The sequence below is a fragment of the Prionailurus viverrinus genome, chromosome F1 (genome assembly GCF_022837055.1).
Source record: "Prionailurus viverrinus isolate Anna chromosome F1, UM_Priviv_1.0, whole genome shotgun sequence".
NCBI lineage: Eukaryota > Metazoa > Chordata > Mammalia > Carnivora > Felidae > Prionailurus > Prionailurus viverrinus.
The window spans coordinates 29521656-29542712 of NC_062577.1; the positions used below are offsets into that span (position 1 = coordinate 29521656).

Consider the following 21057-nt stretch of genomic DNA (forward strand, 5'->3'; position numbering starts at 1 on the left):
TTAAAACATATTTTTTTTCTTTGCTTTAGGAAGATCACTCTAGCCACTTTCTAAAATATTTACCATGGTGCCCGCTGACATTCACACCCTTTGGTCTGTCATAAGCAGCAGTCCAAGTATTGGCTAAAAAAATTATAGTAACCTCCCTAAGAAAAATTCTGGTGCCAACTGTTAAGATAATACATTTTTCACTTCCATTGACCTAATTTTTGCTCACCTTTCCATCCTCATCTCCCCACTAGTGCAAGTGCTATTTCTGCTGTCAACACATTATGTTTTTCCTCATTTACATATTTTAAAAAGTTGTCACTGCTTCTGCCTGGAACTCCCTTCCATCCTCCCATAAAAGGAAATATATTTTTTAAAGGGAAAGTCATGCCTCTTGTACAAGATAAAATTTGAAAAAAATTAAAGATTTTATTCAGCTCATTAATTAATATAGGAGTTAGTAAGATGCTACAACAGGTTCAAAGGAGAGTCCAGAGAGCAGAAACTTATATGGGCCATATAGGCCATTAGGAATATTGAGAAGGATTTGCTTCATAAACACTAACTGTTTTATTCACATTGGTGGGGGAAAATCAGCTGATGCTCCATCAGAAAAAAATTCATTTCTACATCTCTGGACAAAATTAATTTGCACTTCTGTAAGTTGTCTACAAATTACAGAGTTGTAAGTAGCTCAAAGGTCATGAAAGGCATGAAGACCCCCGTAGAACTGGATATCTTTGGAGGATATGCTAAAAAAGACTTGGTTTTCATTAAAGACATCCTGTAATCCTTTTGGTCCATTTCCAAGGAATTCACAATTTTTCTTTATAGTCTCTTTCTCTCCCTCTACTATCTTCTGCTCCTTTCTTTCCCCATTTGGTTTACCTGTCTCTGGTTCCTTGTGGTCAACTCATTCCTTTCTACATACTCTCAACTCATGTATTTAATAACCTATCTATAGTTTGCTCAGGATCTGGATCGTTAGCTTGCTAGACAGTGGTTTTTACTAAAAAAATTTTTTTTTTAATGTTTCTTTATTTTTGAGACAGAGAGAGACAGAGCACGACTGGGGGATGGGCAGAGAGAGAGGGAGACACAGAATCCGAAACAGGCTCCAGGCTCTGAGCTGTCAACACAGCCTGATGCGGGGCTCGAACCCACGAACCATGAGATTGTGACCTGAGCCAAAGTCATATGCTTAACCAACTGAGCCACCCAGGCGCCCCATAGACAGTGGTTTTTAAAATAATTTATTTCTTGAGGGCCCTGGGTGGCTCTGTCGGTTCAGTGTACGACTTTGGCTTAGGTCATATCTTACAGCTTGTGAGTTCGAGCCCCACAGCTGACTCTGTGCTGACAGCTCAGAGCCTGGAGCCCGCTTGAGATTCTGTGTCTCCCTCTCTGCTCCTCTCCCACTCATGCTTTGTCTCTCTGTCTCTGTCTCTCTCTGTATCTGTCTCTCCCTCAAAAATAAATAAACATTTAAAAAAAGTCTTTAAAATAATTTATTTCTTTCTCCTTAGGAAAGAATCAGGAAACCACTGTTTGTGTGCTTGCGCTTCTGGTTACTCTAATGTTTCACTCAGCTGGGTTTGGAGGCTTGAACTACTTGAACTAGCTATAGGGTTTCTTAATGTATTTTTTCCGTATCTTAGATTTCACTTTCTTCTTTATGATGTTGGAAGGTTGAGTGCAGTTCAAATATTGTCCTTAACAAAGAACGTACGAACAAAAGGGACCTTGAGGAATTCCATATTTTCTGTCATTTGTTACATTTTTTATGCATACGTATTCTACAAATGGTGGTCCTCTGCTTTATATATTCTTTCACTTGTTCTAAGAGTAAGGTTTGGCTGCCTGCAGCAGTGTTCACAATTCTCAGAAAATTAAGGGAATTAGTCTCTGGCATTTGGCTCACAGGTTGATACAACTCTTTGGCATTCATCTTTGGTCATTTCTGCATTTATATCCTGAATGTGAACTATGTGGAGAGCTGTAGTGCTCTGGGTTCTTTATATTCTTCTTCACTTTCTTCCTTCTTGGGATGATACATAAGAGTACTCTTAGAATTGTATTGGAAAATTCAATACTTTATAGAGGTAAATTATATTAAGGATTCTGATAATTCATTCTATATAGTTCTTACTGAAAGATACTTTACTGAGTAACTTATTAGGTGGCCACATAAGGGGCCTATTGATGCTGAGATGGTATTTTTCAAAAAAGGATGGCCAATGAGTAAACAAAGTGGCATTTGAAGAGCAGAGGTAAGTAGATCCCATGCTGGTGAAGAGAGAAATCTCGTGATAACAAGGTCATATATAATGCAAACAAACCAAAGCTATCCAAACCGTGTCACGATGATTCCCCAGTGACTTACAAGCACCATTGGGAGTTACTCTTCCACTGGATTTTCAATTCTGAATCATGCCTAGTGTTAATTTAAGCACAGAGAGTAAAGTCTTACACTGTTCTCCTGGCTGCTCTGGGTACAGTTGGACAATCATTTGTGTGGTTGAGGCTATAAAATCTGCTGCTCACAAAGCTGTAGGGATTGAGGCTCTCTGGCGTGGGTCAGCTGAAGAGGAAGGCTCTGCCTGGGGTAGGCACTGTAGTGGGTGGAAAGCCAGCTGTGGTAGGCGGATCCAGCCTTAAGTATGTTGTCATGCAACAATGGGCACCCTCAAGGCCTCTGCCCACCGTTTCTCTTAAGGAACCTCTGTTATAGCTTCCTAGAAAGATTAGTGAGGAGTGGAGATTTTAGCTTCAAAGGTAAACCCCTAGGGTTCATGGCTTTTGTTTTTTCTCTTCTTGTGCAGCATCTTTCTTGTCACAAACCCCTGAACTGCAGGCAATTCAGTTGCACCAACCATTTTTAAACAGTAAAAGGGAATGGCAGGGCATAAAGACATGACTGAAAACAAACAAACAAACAAGAAAACAAACAAACAAACAAACAAACAAACAATGGTGTGCCAGACATTGTTCACATTGCTTTACATTATTAATTTGCTCACTCCTCATCACACCTAAGTGAAGCAGATAATGTGTTATATGTTACAGATATATAGGTTATATAAAATTATACACATACTGTTCTATATTACTCAGTTAATTTTCTCGCAAAGCAGTAATTCATAAAAAAAGGCTCTTCTTGTTTTACACAATTTACAGTTATAGCTTGGTGGGGTTAAGGGGATGTGAGAGAGGGGAGTCCTTGTCTCTGTTCCATTGAATTAATTTCTTCCCTCTAGTCCAAAGTGTCTCCCCCTAACCCACTCCGTCCTCTTTTAATTTCTGAGGGGAAAAATTCCATGTGTGAAGCTCAGCCATTCCTTTTGTAGCTGGCCATCCCCAGAAATATTGATTCAGCATTTGACACCATGATTGAAATCACACTGAACTTTCCAACTTTCATGCTAAACGTCTTGGTCTGCTTCTCTATTTGTTGATCTATCTGTGATCTTCACCAGCAATATAGCCATGGTAGCAGGTCCCTAGCTGGTTTTATGTGTCTCATACTTGATGAAAATCTTTGGCTGACAGATGGTGATGATAGGAATCTTTTAGAATAGTTTTTGGGTTATTTGAGCTACCACTGTTCCTTTCAGAATAATAATAGCTAACACTTACATAGTGCTGACACTGTGCCAGGCCGTATTCTAATTGCTCTATGTATATTATCAAATTTTAATCCTCACAATAACCTATGCAAGCAAAATTAGTTTGACTTATTTCCTTCCTTCCAGCATTTTCTTCTAATTCCAAGTCTCATGTGGATGCAGTAAGTAGTGGGACTTAACATCACATGCTCACACTTGATTACAAGGGAGGCTGGCAAGGCAGGCCCTGGTCTTTGCCTTGGGAGTTGGGACTCATCATGAAGAAAGTGAACACAATATGGAAATGTGTTTAGAAGATTCCAGGACACCATAAATATAAATAATGCCACTACAGAGACAGAGGAGGAAAATCAGGAATGTGGCATCACAGAAACCAAGGGAAAAGTGTGTTTCAAATGCCACAGAACGCTCACTTTGGCAGCACTTTAGTAAAGTTGGAACAACACAGAGAGGATTAGCATGGCCTCTATGCAAGGATGACACACAAATTCATGAAGCTTCCATATTTTTAAAACAAACAAGCAAACAAAAACACCAAATGCCACAAAGAGAGTACTACAAAGAGTGAAAAATATTCATTGGTTCTAGTGATGTGGAGGTCACTGGTGACCTTAGGGAGAACTGTTTTAGCAGTGTCGGGAGGGGAAAGAAATGGATTGGACTGAGGAAAGAATAAGATTGGAGGAAATGGAAGTAGTGAGTTTAGGCAATTTGTTAAAGATCAACAGTGAAGAAGGGGAGAAATCTAGGATAGCAGTTGATAGAGTGGGAAGTGGGATCAGGGATTAAAAAAAATTCGTATGTGAAGGATTCAGTAGAGAGAAGATGATGAAGATATAGGATAGAAAAGATATAATCAATAATGGTAAGCTTCTGAGAAGGTGGCCAGGGATGGGATTCAGCACTATTTCAAAAGGTGGAATAGATGAGAGAATGGCAGCAATTGTAAACAGGTCTTTGTGGTAGAAATTCAAAGGAACCCCTATGGTAGACTTTGTCTTTTGAGAAGTGGAGGCATTTACCATTGAAATTGGGAGAATGAGGGTGTGTTGGTTGAAGGAAGAAGGTTATAAATGGTGAAGAATAGCAAGCAAGCTGACTCAGGTCGTACAGGGTAACTGCCAGGTCGTGCTGAGGGCTCCGGCAGGGTAGGAAATCATTAAGGTATAGATAGAAATGCGAATCTGGCCTTTTTCACAATTTCCTGCAGCCTGGTTTAGCCAGCAAGATGCAGGCACAGAGGGAACAGATGATGTATTCATCCAGGGTTGGGTTTATGAAAAGACAGAGGGTAGAGGGGCAGGAGAGTTTAAGATGCTGGTGAGAGAGTTACCAAACGGATAGACCAGGTAATCTAAACTAGTAACATGGAAAGTAAACAGCATGGTAGTGGTGGTGGTAGTGTTAACTAATAGGGAGTTCAATGGCCTGAGTGTCCTAAAGATACAGAAGATACAGAAGAATGTTTGTGGTGGGTAATGGTCGAATAATCAAACTGGAAAGATAGAAGTTTAGGGTCAAAAGTAGATGTGGTAAGCAGCCTCTAAGAAAGTTCACAATGATCCCTGCCTCTGGGCATGTATACTCTTGTGCAATCCCCTCCCCTTGAGTGTGGGCTTAATTTTTAACAAACAGAATATGGCACAAATGATGGGGATGGGATGCAACTTCTGAGATTAGGTCACAAAAAGACTGTGGTTTCCATCTTGAGTATCCAGTCTTGTGCTCTCTTACTCCTCATTCTGAGTGTCTGCCATGTTGTGAGCTTCCCTAGAGAAGCACGTGGCAAAGACTAAAGGATGCTTCTGGCCAACAGCCAGTGAGGAACTGAATCTTTCCCAAAACCATGTGAGGGGACTTAGAGGCAAATCGTCTGCCAGTTGAACCTTCAGATGAAACTTCAGTCCCAGCCAACAAGCTTGATTGGTCTCATGAGAAGCCTTATACCAAAGGTACCCGGCTAAGATCCCTGGATTCTTGACCCAAGTAAACTGTGAGATAATAAATATTGGTTGTTTTAAGCTTCTAAATTGTGAAGTAATTTGCTATGCAGCAGTAAGTAACTAAGCAGGGTTATCACAGTACTAATTAGATGCTATAATCTTTTGTTAAAGGAAATATAAGAACCTTTTCATAAAAGTCATGTTAGAATTGGATTAGAGTAACATTTTTGTTCCAATACCTAAAGACTGAGAGTGAGAGATTTCAGGGAGTGGGGGAAGAACAGAGAGTGAGAGAGACAGTGGATCTGAAGCAGGCTTTGTGCTGACAGCAGAGTCCAATGTGGGGCTTGAACTAACAAACCACAAGATCATGACCCTCAGGTCCCAAGTAAGATGCTTAATTGACTGAGCCACCCAGGTGCCCCAGTTAACACTCTTCCAATTTATCTGTTAATGTCCTCATTATTTTTAGGAGTCAATATTTATTTAAGTTTATTAACACATTTTTACCAGTTTCTCTGTTTGCCATCGTATCTTGTACTCCACCTCTCTCTTCAGCTCATTTTCTTTTCTGCTGTAGTATATTCTTAATCATTTCTTTCAGCAAATGTCTATCAGTTTTATCCTTTCTATATCTGAAAATGCCTTGTTTTATCCTCTTTTTATTTATTTATTTAAAAAAATGTTGTTTTTTTTGTGTGGTTTTTTTTTTTTGAGAGAGAGAGCATGCACATGAGAGAGGGAGGGGCAGGGACAGAGGGAGAGAGAATTCCAAGCAGATTCCACTCCCAGCATGGAGCCTGATATGGGGCTTGATCCCATAACCATCAGATCATGACCTGAGCTGAAATCAAGACTTAGGCACTTAGCCAATGAGCCACCCTGGTGTCCCTATCCTTTTTTAAACATTAATAGTTCAGATGGATATGAAAATAATTCAAATATATAGAAATATTGAAAGGCTTGTACAGTGAACACTATATACCAACCACTCAGATTCTTTTTTTTTAATTTTTTAAATGTTTACTTATTTTTGAGACAATGCGAGAGACAGAGTGCCAGTGGTGGAGGGGCAGAGAGAGGGAGACACAGAATCCGAAGCAGGCTTCAGGCTGAGCTGTCAGCACGGAGTCCGACTCGGGGCTCGAACTCACAAACCACGAGATCATGACCTGAGCCAAAGTCAGATGCTCAACCAACTGAGCCACCCAGGTGTCCCTAGATTCTTTATTTGTTAACATTGTGCTGTATTTGTTTTAACTTACATCTATTTATTTATTTTTCCATCTTATTTTTTTTTTTTAATTTTTAAAAAATGTTTACTTATTTTCTAGAGACAGAGAGAGCAAGCAGTGGAGGGGCAGAGAGAGGGAGACACAGAATCCAAAGCAGGCTTCAGGCTCTGAGCTGTCAGGACAGAGTCCGATGTGGGGCTTGAACCCATGAATTGTGAGATCATGACCTGAGCTGAAGTTGGATGCTCAACTGACTGAGCCACTCAGGCACCCTAGTATCCATCTTATTTTTTGATGCACTTCAAAATAAGTCCTAGACATCCATATACCTCATTTTTCAACACTTAGACTGAATATGATTAACTAGGGTTCAGTATGTGTTTAGAGTTCCTTTTTTGAAATAAAATATACACTATGCATAAAACTCAACTGTATCATTTTATGAGTACGACAAATACATGTACTTGTATAAACTATACTCTCTTCAAGATACAGAATAGTGACATCACTCCAGAAAGTTCTATCATGCCCCTTCCCAGGCAATCCCCACTATTCCCCTTGAGAGACAAACACTGTTCTGATTTCTTTTTCACCATAATTTCATCTGCTTGTTCCAGAGTTTTGTATGAGTGAAATCATAAACCATGTTCTCTTTTGTGTAAAACTTTTTCACTTAGCATAATGTTTTTGAGATTCATCCATTTATCTGTAGTTCATTTCGTTTTATTACTGAATATTATTCTATTGCATGAGTATGCATACATAGTATATATTCTGGTGGTGAGGGATACATGCTGTTTTTAGGTTTTAATTATTATGAATGAACCTGCTATAAATAAATCTTTTTGTTGACATATGTGGAATTCCTGGGTTGGAGGGTAGGTGAATGTTTAGTTTGGTAAGAAACTCAGGCTAGGTGGTCCTCTTTTCATGCCTAGAGCAGCCATGGCTTGTGGTCCCAAGAAGCATCTGAAGCATGTAGTAGATCCAAAGCATTGGATGCTGGATAAACTGACCCATGTGTGTGCCCCTCATCCTCATAAGCTGAGAGAATGTCTTCTTTTCATCATTTTCCTAAGGAACAGACTTAACTATGCCCTAACAGGAGATCAAGTAAAGATCTGTATGCAGTGTTTTATTAAGATTGATGGCAAGGTCCAAACTGATATAACCTACCCTGCTGGTTTTATGGATGTCATTGGCATTGACAAGATTGAGGAGAATTTCTTTCTTTCTTTTTTCTTTTTTTATTATGATTTTTAAAATTTTTAAAATTTACATCCAAGTTAGTTAGCAAATAGTGCAATAATGATTTCAGGAGTAGATTCCAGTGATCCATCCCCTATGTATAACACCCAGTGCTTATCCCAACAAGTGTCTTCCTTAATGCCCCTTACCAATTTAGCCCAACCCCCCTCCTGCAACCCCTCCAGCAACCCTCAGTTTGTTCTCTGTGTTTAAGAGTCTTTTACGTTTTGTCCCCCTCCTTGTTTTTATATTATTTTTTGCTTCCATTTCCTTATGTCATCTGTTTTGTATCTTAGATTCCTCATATGAGTAAAGTCATATGATATTTGTCTTTCTCTGACTAACTTCACTTAGCATAATACCCTCTAGTTCCATCCACATAGGTGCAGATGGCAAGATTTCATTCTTTTTGATTGCCGAGTAATACCTCATTGTGTATATACCACATCGTTTTTATCCATTCAACCGTTGATGGACACTTGGGCTTTTTCCATACTCTGGCTATTGTTGATAGCGCTGCTATAAACATTGGGGTGTATGTGCCCCTTTGAAACAGCACACCTGTATCCCTTGGATAAATACCTAGTAGTGCAATTGGTGGGTTGTAGCTGTATTTTTATTTTTTTGAGGAACCTCCATATGTTTTCCAGAGTGGGTGCACCAGCTTGCATTCCCACCAGCAGTGCAAAAGAGATCCTCTTTCTCCACATCCTCACCAACATCTGTTGTTTCCTGAGTTGCTAATTTTAGCCATTCTGACTGGTGTGAGGTGGTATCTCATTGTTATTTTAATTTGTATTTCCCTGATGATGAGTGATGTTGAGCATTTTTTCATGTGTTCGTTGGCCATCTGGATGTCTTCTTTGGAGAAGTGTCTATTCATGTCTTTTGCCCATTTCTTCACTGGATTATTTGTTTTTTGGGTGTTGAGTTTGATATGTTCTTTATAGATTTTGGACACTAACCCTTTATCTGATATGTGATTTGCAAATATCTTCTCCCATTCTGTTGGTTGCCTTTTAGTTTTGCTGATTGTTTCCTTTGCTGTGCAAAAGCTTTTTATTTTGATGAGGTCCCAATAGTTCATTTTTGCTTTTGTTTCCCTTGCCTTCAGAAATGTGTTGAGTAAGAAGTTGCTGTGGCTGAAGTCAAAGAGATTTTTGCCTGCTTTCTTCTTTGGGATTTTGATGGCTTCCTGTCTTAAGTTTAGTCTTTCATCCATTTTGAGTTTCTTTTTGTGTATGGTGTAAGAAAGTGGTCCAGGTTCATTTTTCTGCATGTTGCTGTCCTGTTTTCCTAGCACCATTTGCTAAAGAGACTATCTTTATTCCATTGGATATTCTTTCCTGCTTTCTCAAAGATTAATTGGCCATACGTTTGTGGGTCCGTTTCTGTGTTCTCTATTCTGTTCCATTGATCTGAGTATCTGTTTTTGTGACAGTAGCATACTGTGTTGATGATTACAGCTTTGTAATACCTCCAGCTTTGTGATGACTCCAGCTTTGTTTTCTTTTTCAGGATTGCTTTGGCTATTTGGGGTCTTTTCTGGTTCCATACAAATTTTAGGATTGTTTGTTCTAGCTCTGTGAAGAATTCTGATGTTATTTTGATAGGGATTGCAGACTGGGGAGAATTTCTATCTGATCTATGACACCAAGAGTCGCTTTGTTGTTCATCAGATTACACCCAAGAAGGCCAAGTACAAGTTGTACAAAGTGAGAAAGATCTTTGTGGGGACAGAAGGAATCCTTCATCTGGTGACCCATGACGCTCGTACCATCCACTATCCTGATCCCCTCATCAAGGTGAATGACAGCATTCAGATTGATTTAGAAACTGTAAATAGTACTGATTTCATCAAGTTTGACACTGGTAATCTTTGTATGGTGACTGGAGGTGCTAACCTAGGAAGAATTGGTGTGATCACCAACAGAGAGAGATACCCTGGTTCTTTTGATGTAGTTCACGTGAAAGATGCCAATGGCAGCAGCTTTGCCACTGGCTGTCCAATATTTTGTTATTGGCAAAAGCAACAAACCATGAATTTCTCTTCTCTGTGGAAAGGGTATCTGCCTCACCATTGCTGAAGAGAGAGACAAAAGACTGGTGGCCAAACAGGGCAATGGGTAAAATGGTCTTTAGGTGATGTGATTGGAAGTCTTTATGTTTAATGAAAGATAATACAGCATGATTTAAAAAAGAAACTGTAAGGCTATTTTCCAGAGTGATTTTTATTATTTTATATTCCCACAACAATGTAGGAGAGTTCTGATGGCTCCACATTCTTGTCAACATATTGTGTTGTCAGTCCTTTTAACTTTAGCCATTTTGTTGTGTATATATGGGAATTCATCATGTATTCCATTGTTTCTGACTCTCTTGTTCGTGTTGAGATCTCTAATGGCAGCATCATGTTTTCACTTCTTTGCAGCTAATCTATTTTTTCCTATGATAGTTTTTAAGACGTTATCTTTTCCTTTTATGTTCTGAAGTTTTACTGCAATATGTCTAGGTCTGGATTTGTTTTCCTTTATGCTGCCTTTTCAGTTTGAGAATTTAATTCTGGAAAATTCAGTTTGGTGTAATTTGTAATTATGTCTGTATGCTCACTGTTGTGGGGAGGTTTTGTCAGTTGGACCTTAAGGTGTACTGGTTGGTATAGTTTTTTCCTATGGGAGCAGTTTCCTATTGGTTTCTTATGGGACTATGTGAGATTTCTATGTAAATTTCTTGGCACAGAGTTGCTACACTGTGAGGGCACTTGGGAGAATTCCATCCCATATATGTGAATGCTTTGTCTAGGGGTTCTGATTTCTGAACATCAGCTGTTTCCACCTATGTTCTGGGCAAGCTGAGAACTAGGGCTGGTAGGTCCTAATTTTCTAAGCTCCTGGCTCCATCAAAAATCCAGTTCCAGTTTCCCCACTGTCCACAGAGACTGTGTCCTCAGCTTATATCTTCACACAAATACTAAAACTGCAGCCCCACAGGTGCATTTCTTTTTGGGTTACAAGTCCTGCCCCCCACCCCCCGCCATTAGATTCCTACTAACTGCTATGGATTCCTTCCTATTCTTGACATCTGAAATTTCCCCCTTTTTACTTTTGAGATTGAAAATATATTAAAGATATGTTTAAAAACATTTTTTCCCCTGGAATATCTTTGTTTTGTGTAGAAAGGCAGTACTCACTACTCCTTAGCTCAATCTGTCATCTTGATTGTAAGTTTCTACTTAGCCTTTAAACCCATTGCAATTTGGTTTCTTCCCCACTATTCCATTGAAAATGTATCTACTAAGGTCTCAAATGACCCACTAATCATTAGATCCAGCGGACATTTTCCAGTGTTTACAGCAAATAGCATAAGATGGTATTCTTCACTTCTCCCACTTAAGACTTTCTCCCTCTGGGCTTCTATAAAGCTGCTTCTCACAGTTGTCCCTGCTTCCAAATTTGCCCTTTTCTGCCTCCTTTGAAGGCTATAAATTGTTGATTTTCAGTATCTGGCTCTACACACACGTGTCTCTTGGGCTCTTTACCTGTGGGTATCCACCTGCCTACTCAATGTTTTTTGCATTGTCCCACAAACACCTCAACTTTTCCAAGACTAAATAAAAATTCCCCTAAATCTATTTTAAGAAATAAAGAAGAGTAGAGTGTTATTTCTATTGATCATGGCCTTCAAAGGAGAAAGTTTACATGAATGTGGAAGAGTAGTGGTTTGGATATTGTAGTAAGGAATTAGACGAATTCTCGCCACAGCTTCTGGTTTCTAGGTACACAGACCAGGGAAGATGAATACTTTTCTCCAAAGAGGGAGATCTGTGGGATTTCAAGACCTTAGAGGAAAGCCATCTCTCAGTTAAGAGGAGATGGGAAAGTCTTCAGTGATGAGATCAAGTTGAACTATGGTTCATTGGCAAAGAAAGCAAGATTTAGTGTGTACAACAGAGAGGAAAGTAGCTGAAAGAAGAGAAAATATAAAGAAAGAAAGCACTCCCCAGGTGTTTTCTGAGCTTCTTGAGGGCAGGTGCCAATCATAACCACCTTTCCATTCTTAGAATCTATCCCAGCATCTGGTATATGCTAATCTCTGAGCAAATGTTTGTTATAATAAAATGAGACTGTTGTAAATGGCTTTTAATTATTTTCCATGAGGGGGAGTGCAGTAAAAGATCCTGCTCTCTGATGACAAGAGGAAATGAGAAAGAAGGATATTAGCTTTGGGCATTTAGAAGGACATAACCCAATTCTACAAACATTTATAAATGCCTATTGAGTTAGCCACAGTTGAATGTAACACCCACATCTGGGTATCCTTTCCCCCAGTCATATAGATTAATGGGCTATGATTCTGATTGCAGCAGATTCTCTCCCTTCTCCCAGCACTTAGGGGGGGATATCTATAATACAGAACAGGTCCTACTAGTGGATATGGCCCGCCCACTTCTCTTCCTGTAAGTTTATTAGAAAAGAATTTTTTTAACAGAAATTAAATATAATGAACAATAACCAGTCACTGGGTTATAGCAGCTGAAATGTCTCTTGCTGCAAATTCCCCCTCTTTTAGTTATTTCTCTCATGGTGGCAAAGCAAGTGAGTTACCTCTGCATATAATTTCTCCTAATGATGCTAATTATTTGGTAATGAGGCAGTGTCCCTGCTTGGCCATTCTGGTGCCCAGGCCTTCCAAGACTCATAGGAGACTCTCCCAAGTTTGAGGGGTTCTTGGCTTTCTGAAATCTGCCACCTATACCGGAAAGTATTACTAAAAGGAAAAAATGTAATTTCTGTCTTTGCATAATGCCATTTCCCCCCTCTGGTGTGTGGCATTGTTTTCCTCTGCATTTGATAGATTTTTTTTGTTGTTGGGCATAGAGATTTTTCTGTCTTCTCTTGGACTCTTCCCAGCCAGTCTACAGACCTCCATGCTCTCTCTGTAGTGGCATACCTCCCTCACTATCAATCCCTTTGTGGACTCGCTAATTACGTCATGGCTCAATTGCTTTTGTCAGAACAAAGATTGGAAAAGTTCATCTCTGTTTCAAGGAGGTCTGCATCTGTTGTGTGATACAGATATAAACCCATGTTGTGATTGAGGGGTAAACAAAATGCTGCAGAGTACAGGAAGAGAACTAAGAAGGATAGGCGAGAGACATTGGAGTAAACGTTTACAAGTTTTCATTTTAGACTCTGTATCCTTCTTGGTAGAAGTTCTTGACAGTAGTAGTCCACTTTCTGGAGGGAGAGACAGGCAGCTTAATTGGAATTCTGGTCACAGCTATTTAAAATTGTCCCTTTAAATAAAAAGTACCTTGTCTGTTATGTAAAAATACAGGAACTCTCAACTGCTTTGCCAAAGCACATTGGCATATTGTGAATCCTATACAAATGTGTCACCAAATTTTGACAAATTTGTAAGATTAAAGCTTGCTCCAACTGAGATTCCTACATTTCAGTGATAAAACACTGAATTTTAAGCTGAGTAGATCCTGGAACTGAATGTAGAATAGGGAACAGAAGGTGCCAAGTAAGAGGTAAGAGGCATAGTGTATTGTCAAACCAGGCCCCCAAATGATGGTATGTTTACTGAACACTTGCAACCTTGGCCTGTGAATCATCAAAGAGAATGTGGACAGGGCAAATAACGTGACTTTCTTTTCACAGTGTTGAGGGTTGGGCAGGAGAATGGGGAAATGGCTTGACAGGCTTTCATAGACACTGTGAGACATCATCACACTGAGTAGTGATGGTGGGTTAAAGATTACTGACTTTTCAGTGTTCTTTTATGCCCTTTAATCTCTTCAAGTGTGCCACTAAAATTTATAGTATTCAAAATGGTACTCCCCCCAATGCCCTGAATGTGGTGCAAGATGAGAATCACTATAGTAGGTACATTTAAAATTAAAATGAAAGAGATCTCCTTGTTCCTTTTTCTTATCAGGTAGAAGCCTTTAACATCTCTTACCTCAAATGAATATCATCTGTTTCCTTTTTATCGGAGTCACAGAACATAAGAACTCATTAAAATCTGAGTTTTATTAACTCTCTATGACAGTTTTCCCCCATTCTTTTCTTTATCTTCCTTGCACAAGCAGGATTATGAGGCTGCTTGATAGGTTTTTAATATTGTCATGAAAAATCTCCCCTTGGGCATGTTTGTGCAGGAGATAACATAACCTTAAGAACCTTATTCAAATGAAATGAGCAGATACCACTGAGACAGCTCAGCACCAAATACATTGCAGATAAGTTCTTGTCAACCGCCGTTTGTTAGCTCATTTGTAATAGAACAACCACTAGACGGAGCTAGGACTTAAGAAATCACAGCTGTAAGTTGGGTGACTAATGTGATGGGTAGAACGCTATCTTATGCAAGAAGTGTATCATTACTTTGATTTCAAAGCCTATGCAAGCCTTACGTCACTCGGCTAGCGGCTGTCATCTGTTTACTTTGTGTCCACAGAGGATGATGTCCATAATGGCCCAGTTTACTTAGTCACTCGAATGACGATGGCTCATCTTGGTATAGCACTTTACAATTTAGAGTGCTGCCATTGGCATAATTATGTTTGATCTTCCCAGTTACTCTGAGGCATTGCTGGGCAAGAATCAGTTCTTGTATCTTTGAGACCAGTAAATGGAGACAGGGTATCTGCAATACATTAGGATGTGTCAGGATGGTTAACCCGGACTATTGAGGTTGTGGGGTCTGCTTTTCCCTCTTAAACTTGTGTTTCAACTCTTGACCCAGCCTGGAACTAACTAGAAAGCTGTCAATTCATTCCTTTTGTGGGGCAGTCTCTGGCCACACCCACTGGGGGGAAAAGGGTCATGTGCAGGTGGAAATCTCCCAAAATAAGTGAGCACAGGAGAGTGAGCAAACGTGAGCTCCTGCTCAGAAACCTTTGGTGTGTGTGATTATTCATCATACCAGGGGCAGGTGTGGAGACAAGCACCTCACTCCGTGTGGTGTAGACCATCCTTCAAGCCCAAGTTGTGGTTATTACTTAATGTCAAGTGTTCAGGAAGGTGCCCACCTCACTCTCCTATCCCAAGCATATGCCCTCGGAGGCAAGCCCACTGTTTTAATGTCAGTTTGTTCCTGACTGTTTTGTCAGTTTGTTCCTGTTTCCTAACATTACACACTGATACTAACAGGGCGTGCGTCAACTAAAAAAAAAAATGTTATATACAGTACATATATTTTCTCAGTCTTTCGTTAAAATATCGCTGGATAAGAGTGGAAATCAGGTCAGTCACTCAGCAAATTTATCAAACGACCAGAACCTGCATTAGTGCCTTCGGTTATCTTTAAAAACACCTCAAGACAGCTCTTCTGGAGCCCAATCAGTTGGCCACTCTGCAAGTCTGACCTCTTACAATTCAACTCCTTTAACTACTGGTAAAACACTGGCAACTTTCACAAATAAGGCTAACAGACCCTAATGAGAGGCGGGAAAGTGTTCCAAGAGCCTGGGAGCTCCCAGAGGCTCCAGTCTGAAACAGAGCGAAGGCAGACAGGTACAGCGTCATGTTCCCCCAAGGCTCGTGGTGATCTTGTTGCAGGTGAATCCACCCAGGATGGCGGCTCAGAACGTCCTCCTCTTCACCAGCCCAAGGCGCACCTCGAACCCATTTCCCGGCGGTGCCCAGAGGGTGGCGCTGTCAATCCAGCCTCGGCCCACGACTGCCCGCCACTTCCCGCCGCTGCGGGAGCCCCCCGCTCGCTCTCCCGCAGGCCGGCGTTGGGGGGGGGGGGGGGGGCAACGCCCGGTAGGGGGCGCCCCGGTCCAGGCGCCGCGGCTCCCTCCGCCCACCCGGAAGCGGCTGCGGCGAGGCGAGCCCCGGGCGAGTGCACAGCGAGGCGGGCGGCAGGGAGGGAGGCGCGAAGAGGGCGCGAGGGTGGCAGCCGGAGGGAGCCGCCGACCCTGGCCGCCCGGGTCCCCGCGGGGCGCATGGGGCGCTTCGAGCCGGGATCGCGCGCGGGCCCCGCGCCCAGTTCGCTGCTGCCGTGAGAAGCCTCGCCGGACGCCCCCAAGACCCCAAGCTGCCGGGAGGATGACCATGGCCGGGGGCAGGAGAGGACTGGTGGCCCCGCAGAACACGTTTCTGGAGAATATTGTCCGGCGGTCCAGTGGTAAGAGGTGCATTCGGATTTCGGTTACCCAGGCTTTTTATCCGTGCCTCGATTGCCGACGCCTCCCGCCGCTCGGCGCCAGCAGATGCAGCAGAACCCGGAGCTCTGCTGGGAGCCGCGGCGCGGGCGCCCGGGGCTGCCTCCAGGAGGCTGGGCTAGGTGGGCAGGGTGGGGCGAGGGCTGTGGGCCCCCATCCCCAGAGGAGAGCTCTGTTGGGGACGCCTTTGGGGCCTTTCTCGCGCCTTCTCTGTCTCCTCTCCAGAGAGCGTGACAGCTGATGGGTAAAGTACTGGGAAAAGTGATGGGAAGCCGGACGCGGCAGGAACGGCAGCGCGTTCCCCGTGGGTACTGCCCACCCCTCAGGGAAGGCTATCCAGGCTCTCCGGGGGCTGCACCCGAGGCGCTGCCTCTCCCGGGGGAGAGCCAGCGGGAGAGAAGGCCACTCGGGTTCCGTCCCCCGAGGGATGGGGGACGGCGGCTGCCTCCACCTTCCATCCGGGAGCCGAAAAGTCCGAGGTGTAGGGACGTGGGGACTTAGGGACGTGCCGCAGGCCACCCGGTTCCACCTCTTCACCCACTCACCCACCCTCTTCGAGGTTAAGTTAAGGCTCACGAGGGGCAGAGTTTCCTGGACTTAGATGACAAGTGGAGCGCATAGTTGCAGAGCTGGCCAAGCAGTCACAGGGGCAAACCTGTCATAGTTCCTCTCTTCCAAACCCCAGCAGCGTTTTATGCCTACAAATCTTGCTCACCTATAAATTCCCAAACTCACCAAGCCTGTAAATCTATCCATTACCCAGTAAACCGGTGCTCCCCGCTGCTCTCTCTCTCCCTCCGTGGCATTAAGATGGACAGTGGCATGAAGCGCTGGACGGCGAGAGTCCTAAGAGCAGGGACGGAAAGGGATACATTTCAGATGTCTCCTTTAGGAGCCACAGCAAAGCATCCTGGCTAAAGCACTTGCAGAGCATATAGCTCGGCATCTGGAAGGTGCGGTGCACCCGTTCATCAAAGGGCTGAAACGAAAGGGGCCAAGTCTGGAGATGCTCTTTACAGGCTCCGGGACTCCTTTCCTTCCAGAGGCAGATGACATGAAGAGTTGACTTAGGAAATAGGTTTTAAAAATGTGGAAATATGACAGTTTCAGAGCCTTAAGGAGGAGCTTGTGTTAAAATCATGGGCTTCTATTTGGATTTAGTTAGGGGTTCAGGGGAAGAGCATGGAAGGTGACTTATGCTCCCAAGAAATACTCTTTATTAAAAAGTGATTTAAGTTTACTTCACAATGAAAACCTTACTAATTAGGATAGCATATTGTCTATTTAAGTATTTTAGAAACGGTCATTTATTGTGTGCCTCGTAAGAATAAGGGCATTGAAGAGTCTGTGGTTAGTCACCTTTCCCTTCAAGGTCTTCCTCACTCAAACTAAGGTGGCTTTTAGAACAAGGTCACAGCTATTACCTGGGACTTCAAGGGGATGCTGGTTATTACATGAATAGTCACAATTAACTCTTCTGTCATAAAAAAAAAGCTGGACGTGTTCGTGGGGTTTTAAATAAAAGCACTATTTAAGAGTTAATTTGCTGGGATCTGGCGTATTAGCTGGGGTAGGAAGAAAAAAAAAGGTTAGAGAGGGAAGGGGGCAAACCATAAGAGACTCTTAAAAACTGAGAACAAACTGAAGGTTGATGGGGGGTGGGAGGGTGGGGAGGGTGGGTGATGGGCATTGAGGAGGGCACCTGTTGGGATGAGCACTGGGTGTTGTATGGAAACCAATTTGACAATAAGTTTCATATTAAAAAAAAAAGAGTTAATTTGCTGTGATTGCTATGGTTATTGACCTGTGAGGAGGCATGGAGACAGTCTTGCAGATTTGAGGATCCCATTGCCAGTGACACCAACTTTCTCATAAATAGTGACAATTCCATTTTTTTTTTTTGGGTGAAGATGCAGTGTCCTTTAAATTAGGGGAAACCTTGTGTCTAATGTGTACCATATTCTGTTTCTGAGTGGAGAGGGAGGTAACAGAATCTTACATGTAACAGTCATAAGGTTCCTTGGGCTTGTAGGAGGACCTTAAGAATTGTGGAACTAATACCACACACACACACACACACACACACACACACACACACACAATGAATCTTGGAGCTGAGAAGGCAGAATACCCTAGTTTAGTTGATTTTCTTAGAGCCACTTCTCTTTAAGCATATATAGAATGTCAATAGAATAAGTAGCTGGGAATATTTTTAGCATTGGCATTTTAATTTTAGTACTGATTCCAACAGTTTGACTTCAGTTAACCCACCCACCAACCAACATCAACCACACAGACAAAAACACCTTAGGAAAGTCAGGTGAACTTTTACAATTATCTATGATTTCAGAAGAAGATATTCTGGTCTTGAAATGTGAGATTTAAGCTTTTAGTGATCCCTTTCATCACATTTCTAAACACAAATAGAAAAAAAATAATGTGGACTCTTGGAAATATCACAATATCTACATGCATTATTTTATTTTACTGTGATGGAAAAAGTCTATTTAAAAATATTGATTGTCTCCTCCTAAAATCCACCAGCCATTTTTTTTTGGACATTACAGTATTTAAATAGCATTTTACCTTTAAATAGCAATACTTTTTGACCATCTTTATTAAACATTTTCTCCCAGTAATCCTATGCAGTATTACTGTTCCTCTTTTACAGATCACGAAACGGAGTCCTAGGAATATTAAGAGACTTATTCAAAGGAGCAGGCACACAGTCCCTGACGCAGGTCTTTGGAGGGTATCATTCATCCTTTCTGTAGCATCATTGTTTCTCCAGCCATATGACTTTGCCCATGGAACTATTGTTATCCTTAAAAAACAAAAACAAAACAAAAAACCCCCTGACTCTCATTATATGCTTGTGGATAATAGAACTGGCTTTGTCTTGGGGCATTTGAATATCTGGTATCTGGAATATGATAACCTGTAGGATTAGATGCTATGTCCTCTGCCTCTTCTTTCCCATCTTTGTATAGATGAAGACACTGAAGGGAACACATCTCCTCAAATATTTAAGGGCACAGCTGATGAGACCCTTGACCCTTGACCCCTGTGTCACGCTCCTATGTTACACTATGCAAAGACCTTCCTTGTATTACCGTTGTTTTCTCTTAGAGAAGCTTAATTTCCCAGTGGAGATTAAATAAAATGTTATAACACCCAGGACAACATCCATTTTGGCTAATAGCCGCACTACTACATCCAAACAGAATAACAAGGCAAAAGAGAGGCTGATTCTGTTTTAAGGAAGGCAGTATTTTCACCTTTCTCAGGGGTTTAGCTAAAGTCACAGGCAGGGTAACAGGCACTTATTCCTGCACCTGCTGTAGTTATAAAGTGTTAAATAACTTTTCAGAAAATATCACCTCATATGCCAGTGGGGGAGGTGCAGTGCCTCCATTTTCAGTGTCAAGAGCTAAGAATCATTTAGTTAGGTAATTTACTTACAGTTAGTAAAAGGCAGAGTTAGAAAAGGCAGAGGCACATCAGGGACTAGTCAGCGGTTGTGACAGGTTTGTTCATTCAAAAAGGATTTATTGAGCACAGTTATTGAACACTGGGGATAAAATGGGAAACAACTTTACCCTTAGAAAGTTACATTCTAGTGAATCTTGGTCTAAGCTTCTGGACCCCATTCCACACTGTTTTCTGGCTGCAGCTCTTATTTAGGCCTGATGTTGTGTTTAAGGGAAAAAAAACCCCCACAGGACGATTTTTAAGGTGTTCACTGGTCTTGATGGGACTAAAATCTAGTTTAACTTTCTCTGATACTTTCCGAATACCATTTGAAGGAGAGATTTGATAATTATCTGTTTTTTGAATAGTCACAAGTAGTTAGCAGGAATAATCAATTCCTCCCCAATTTTGCTTGTGGTCATGTTGGTGATCATTTCAAATCCTTCTATTGATTTTTTTTTACCACATAGGCAAAGCCAGCCTGATTTTCTTTATATTCATGATTGGAAAGTGTTGTTCCAGAATATTTTTTGATGGTTGCTTAAATCTGCAGGCACTTACTGTCAGAATGGTTGTTGAAGCAAATAGGAGATCTGTCTTAGGAAGGCTGGCAGACCTTAGTGCCAGGAAGCTACAAAAATATTACCCTAAATGGTCCCATTCTAGGCAGAACATATGTTTTAGTGTTCGGAAACCTATATCAAACAATTGTAGGTGCCAGTAAGAATCCGTGCACATTAGCAGGAGTGAAACGCAGCACATTTTGGTACAGATTTATGTACATGTATAATTTACAGATTGCTAAATCAGCTGTGTTTTTGTATAGTGTTAAGTTGGTTCAGGTTGTTGATATAATTAGCACACAAACAGGATGAAAGCCGCGGGTAGTGTTGTGTCTCCTCATAGATGTGTTGAGCCACGGTAATATTTATAAAACAGAAAACTGGTTAAAATACATTGTTGCTCTGAAAGGGGGAATGGATGATCATCTGGATTATTACCAGCCCAATAGCGCTTGTTTCCTCTTGTAATGTGCTCTAAGATAACCTTCAGCCAAAGCTCAGCTGTCTTGCTCTGAAAGTGTCAAAAGTTAAACCTTGTGACTGATACTAGCTCAGAAACAGGGAGAAGGCTTCTGCTTTAACAGAAGGTAATAAAGCTTCCAAACCCCACGGTTTCTATGAAGTCCTTCTATTTTAATAATCTGTTGTAAAAGAATAGATGCATTTGTGGTCAGGCTTCCTTTGGCAGTGGTTTCTCCCACATTACCTTGAAGTTTCTCAAATCTTTGCCTTCCCTTTAGTTTTGCTTGTTAATGGCTTCTAAGCAAACATTTAAAAAAGATTTTAGTTCTTTATCCAAAGGAATCC

At 41.6% G+C, this 21057-nt stretch overlaps 2 protein-coding genes and 1 non-coding gene across 5 annotated transcripts in view; all 3 read left to right on the forward strand.

Annotated features, from left to right (window-relative positions):
- KCNH1 (potassium voltage-gated channel subfamily H member 1) overlaps positions 1-21057 on the forward strand; it is a 479177-nt gene that overhangs the window by 73737 nt on the left and 384383 nt on the right. Inside the window, exon 1 of one of the 3 annotated variants that reach the window (XM_047840384.1) lies at positions 16101-16179. The exons of the other annotated variants lie outside the window; for them this stretch is intronic. Within the exon in view, the coding sequence (XP_047696340.1) occupies positions 16101-16179 (79 nt within the window). Of the gene's footprint in view, positions 1-16100; positions 16180-21057 lie in introns of those variants that run through there. 3 annotated transcript variants of the gene reach the window in all.
- Positions 4021-4125, forward strand: LOC125155920 (U6 spliceosomal RNA). The gene has a single exon (XR_007148428.1). It is a non-coding gene; the product is annotated as a U6 spliceosomal RNA (small nuclear RNA).
- On the forward strand, positions 7738-10127 carry LOC125155051 (40S ribosomal protein S4-like). Its single transcript, XM_047839855.1, has 2 exons — positions 7738-8004; positions 9663-10127. The coding sequence occupies exons 1-2, from the start codon at positions 7738-7740 to the stop codon at positions 10125-10127; spliced, it is 732 nt and encodes a 243-aa protein (XP_047695811.1).